Genomic DNA, 4,784 nt, shown 5'->3' on the forward strand with positions numbered 1-4,784 from the left:
TCTGCAAAGCCTCAAGGCCAACTTCCAGGAAAAGCTATCCAAAACCCGAAAGAGTACCACCAAGCTCAAAGTATTACCCTTCGCAGTGGCAGAAAACTCCCATCTCAAACAGGACCTACTGCAATCACTGTGGACAGTGATGAACAAGATGGGGAGGACTTCTGTGAACCAGAGATTCAAGCTGAGCAGAAGGAAGAGGAAGACAAGATCCAAGTTCAACCAGAGTTACAAGCTAAACCCTCGACTGAAAAAGCAACAGTTCCTGAAGCAAAGAAGCCAGTGTTCATCCCACCTCCTTACAAACCTAAACTTCCATTCCCAGGAAGGTTCAAGAAAGAGGTTGTGGCGAAGTACAAAGCAATTTTTGATAAACAAATGAAGGAGATCGAAGTGAAAATGCCTTTACTCGATGTTATTGCTCTCATACCTCAGTCCCACAAGTTTTTGAAAGATCTGGTAAATGAAAGAATCAAGGAGACTCGGGGGATGGTGGTACTAACTCATGAGTGCAGTGCTCTCATACAAAGGAAGGCTGTCATGGAAAAGCTCGGTGATCCAGGATGCTTCACTCTGCCATGCTCCCTTGGTCCATTCGCTTTCAATAATTGTCTCTGCGATCTTGGAGCATCTATCAGCTTGATGCCACTCTCCTTGGCTAAAAGATTAGGATTCACGAAGTTTGAACAATGCAATATCGCTATGATTTTGGCTGACAGGTCTGTGAGGTATGCTAATGGTATCTTAGAGGATTTACCTGTCAGAGTTGGAGATGTGGAGATTCCTACTGACTTCGTAGTATTGGAGATGGATGAAGGACCAAAGGATCCTCTGCTTTTGGGAAGGCCATTCTTGGCAACAGCTGGAGCAATCATTGATTGCAAGAAAGGTCAGATAGAGCTAAACCTTGGTAAGGACTTCAAGATGAACTTTGACATTAAAGATGTCATGAAGAAGCCTACCATAGAAGGGCAACTGTTCTACATAGAAAGGATGGATCAGTTGGCAGATGAGCTACTTGAAGAGCTCAATGAACAGGATCATCTTCAGAGTGCTTTGACAAAGAATGGTGAAGATGGGTACCTACACTTGGAAACTGAAGCTTATCAGAAGATTTTGGACTCTCACAAAGAGGAAGAAGGATCTGCAGTCTTTGAGGACTTGAAAGCTCTACAAGCAGTGAATGTCAAGTGTGCAGACCAAGCAGAAAATCAAGGTTTGATGCTTTCACTCGACCTGCAAAGCTCTACAAGCAGTCCTGCGCCTGATGACTGGACTGAACTCAAAGCACCAAAGGTAGAACTCAAACCTCTACCAAAAGGGCTAAGGTACGCTTTCTTAGGCCCTAACTCTACTTACCCTGTCATAGTAAATGCTGAGCTTAGCCATGATGAATTGGAAATGTTGTTAACTGAACTGAAAAGGTTTAGAAGGGCAATAGGGTATTCACTAGATGATATTAAAGGGATTTCTCCTAGTCTATGCACACATAGGATTCATCTTGAAAATGAAGCATACTCTAGTGTAGAACCCCAGCGTAGATTAAACCCAAACCTGAAGGAGGTAGTCAAGAAAGAAATCCTTAAGTTGCTAGATGCTGGTATTATCTATCCTATCTCTGACAGTACATGGGTTTCACCTGTACATTGTGTTCCTAAGAAGGGTGGGATAACTGTAGTGAAAAACGAAAAAGATGAGTTCATCCCCACTAGGACCATTACAGGGCATAGAATGTGCATAGACTATAGGAAGTTGAATGCTGCATCTAGGAAAGATCACTTCCCATTGCCTTTCATTGATCAAATGTTAGAAAGATTGGCTAATCATCCTTACTACTGTTTCCTTGATGGGTATAGTGGATTCTTTCAAATCCCTATACATCCAAATGATCAGGAAAAGACCACTTTTACTTGTCCTTATGGCACATTCGCCTACAGGAGAATGCCTTTTGGTCTTTGTAATGCACCTGCTACTTTTCAGAGGTGCATGACCTCTATTTTCTCGGATTTGATAGAGGAGATGGTGGAGGTGTTCATGGATGACTTTTCTGTGTATGGCTCCTCCTTCTCCTCCTGTTTGTTGAATCTGTGCAGGGTACTTACCAGGTGCGAGGAAACAAACTTGGTGCTGAACTGGGAGAAATGCCACTTCATGGTCAGAGAAGGAATAGTCCTTGGGCACAAGATTTCCGAGAAAGGGATAGAGGTTGATAAGGCCAAAGTTGAGGTTATGATGCAGTTGCAACCCCCAACCAATGTGAAAGATATCAGAAGTTTCCTTGGGCATGCAGGGTTTTACAGAAGGTTTATCAAGGATTTCTCCAAGATAGCCAGACCTCTTACCAGGTTGCTCTGCAAGGAGACAGAGTTCATCTTTGATGATGAATGTTTGGAAGCCTTCAAGCTTATCAAGGAAGCTCTGATATCTGCTCCAATAGTCCAAGCACCTAACTGGGACTATCCTTTCGAGATCATGTGCGATGCTTCTGATTACGCAGTTGGAGCTGTTCTGGGACAGCGAATTGATAAGAAGTTGCATGTCATCTACTATGCAAGCAGGACCCTTGACGACGCACAAGGAAGATACGCCACCACTGAGAAGGAGTTGCTGGCAGTAGTGTTTGCATTTGAGAAGTTCAGGAGCTACTTGGTTGGTTCAAAAGTGATTGTCTACACGGACCATGCTGCACTGAGGTACATCTACGCAAAGAAGGACACCAAGCCTAGACTTCTGAGATGGATACTTCTTTTGCAAGAGTTTGATATGGAGATCCTCGATAAAAAGGGGATTGAGAATGGAGTCGCTGATCACCTCTCAAGAATGCGGATTGAAGACATGGTCCCCATTAATGACTCAATGCCTGAAGAGCAACTAATGGTGTTTGAGACTCTGAATAAGAGTACATACGCCGGGTTAGAGTTGGAGATGGTTGAAGCACTGTCACTGAAGGAAGACAAGTTTCCATGGTATGCAGACCTTGTCAACTACTTGATCTGTGGAGAGGTTCCCAAGAGTTTGGACAGCTACAACAGGAAGAAGTTCTTCAGAGATGTCAACCACTACTTCTGGGATGAGCCTTACTTGTTCAAGAGAGGGTCTGATGGTCTGTTCAGAAGGTGTATAGCAGAAGAGGAAGTACAGGGTGTGCTTGAGCACTGTCATGGGTCAACGTATGGAGGACACTTTGCTGCATTCAAGACGGCCTAGAAAGTTTTACAAGCATGTCTCTGGTGGCCTACTCTATTCAAGGATGCTCACACATTCATCACCAAGTGTGATGCTTGCCAAAGGATGGGTAATATCACAAGAAGGAATGAGATGCCTCATAACCCAATCTTGGAAGTGGAAATATTCGATGTCTGGGGGATTGACTTCATGGGTCCGTTCAATCCTAAATCAAATGGCAACGAATACATCTTAGTGGCAGTTGACTATGTTTCTAAGTGGGTTGAAGATATTGCAAGTCCCACCAACGATCATAAGGTTGTCTTGAAGCTGTTTAAAAGCATCATCTTACCAAGGTATGGAGTACCAAGAGCTGTAATCAGTGATGGAGGAAGTCACTTTGTCAACAAGGTCTTTGATGGTATGCTGAAGAAGTATGGGGTGAAACACAAAGTAGCGACTGCTTATCACCCCCAAACCAGTGGGCAAGTAGAAGTATCCAACAAGCAGATTAAGGGGATCCTGTCAGCAATTGTTGGGTTGTCTAGGAAGGATTGGTCTATGAAGCTGGATGAGACTCTTTGGGCTTACATAACAGCTTACAAGACACCAATTGGAAGAACACCGTTTCAGTTGGTATATGGTAAAGCATGTCACCTTCCTGTGGAGGTTGAATACAAGGCGCTTTGGGCTATTAAGATGTTAAATCTGAACATTGACAAAGCACAAGCCAAGAGAGTTGTTGATCTACATGAGCTTGAGGAAATCAGACTTGATGCTTGTGAAAGCTCCAAAATCTATAAGGATAGAACCAAGGCTTTTCATGACAAGAAGATTGTTGTGAAGGAACTAAAGTCTGGAGATCAAGTCTTGCTTTTCAACTCCAGACTTAAGTTGTTTCCTGGCAAGCTCAAGTCAAGATGGTCTGGACCATTTGAGATTAAAGAGGTTTTGCCATACGGATCAGTAACTTTGCTTAACAAGGATGGTAGTGAATTCACAGTAAATGGACAAAGGGTCAAGAAGTACCTTGCTGATCAAAAGATTCCGGAGGGGTCCTCTGTGCCTCTCTGTGATCCTCCAAAAGCCTAAAAGAAATAGGAAGTCAAGCTTAGAGACTTAAAACAAGCTCACTTGGGAGGAAGTCCCATGTTTATCCCTGTATATATTTCTTCTTATTGGTATTTAGGTTGTTTTTGTTAGTTTTATGATTTTCTCAGGTTTTTAAAAGAAAAATCAAGTTCGTACACTATGTAGCTTGGCCCAACGCAGCGTGGTGATCGAGCTGGAGACGGAGTCAACACAAGTCAACAAAGCAGCATTGGATTCCTTCCCATTTTCGCACAGCTCCTAAAAGTGGGTAGAACACGTTTTAAATCTTGTCCACCAAACTCAAGCTTGGTCCCACCACATGTCTCCTCCAACTCCACCATGTCTCCCCCAAGACAACACAAAGCTGTCTCCTCTCACCCATCAAGTCGAGTTCTATCATCTCTCCACTATAAACAAAAGACTAAGTCACACTCTTCTTCACTCAACTTTGCATATCTCGTCTCTCTCTCTAAATCGTTTAAGCTTAGCCATACATTTCATCAACCTTAGCTTTTGCGATTCTTGCTCTC

At 43.3% G+C, this 4,784-nt stretch overlaps 1 protein-coding gene across 1 annotated transcript; it reads left to right on the forward strand.

Moving 5' to 3' along the window:
* Positions 1 to 9: 9 nt before the first annotated feature.
* On the forward strand, positions 10 to 3,204 carry LOC109131614 (the record flags this gene model as incomplete). Its single annotated transcript, XM_019242784.1, has 1 exon — positions 10 to 3,204. A coding segment is annotated over one exon (3,195 nt), but the record flags the coding sequence as incomplete, so codon positions are not given.
* Between the last annotated feature and the right edge of the window lie 1,580 nt (positions 3,205 to 4,784).

This window comes from Camelina sativa, unplaced genomic scaffold (assembly GCF_000633955.1).
Source record: "Camelina sativa cultivar DH55 unplaced genomic scaffold, Cs unpScaffold00781, whole genome shotgun sequence".
Taxonomy (NCBI): Eukaryota; Viridiplantae; Streptophyta; class Magnoliopsida; order Brassicales; family Brassicaceae; genus Camelina; species Camelina sativa.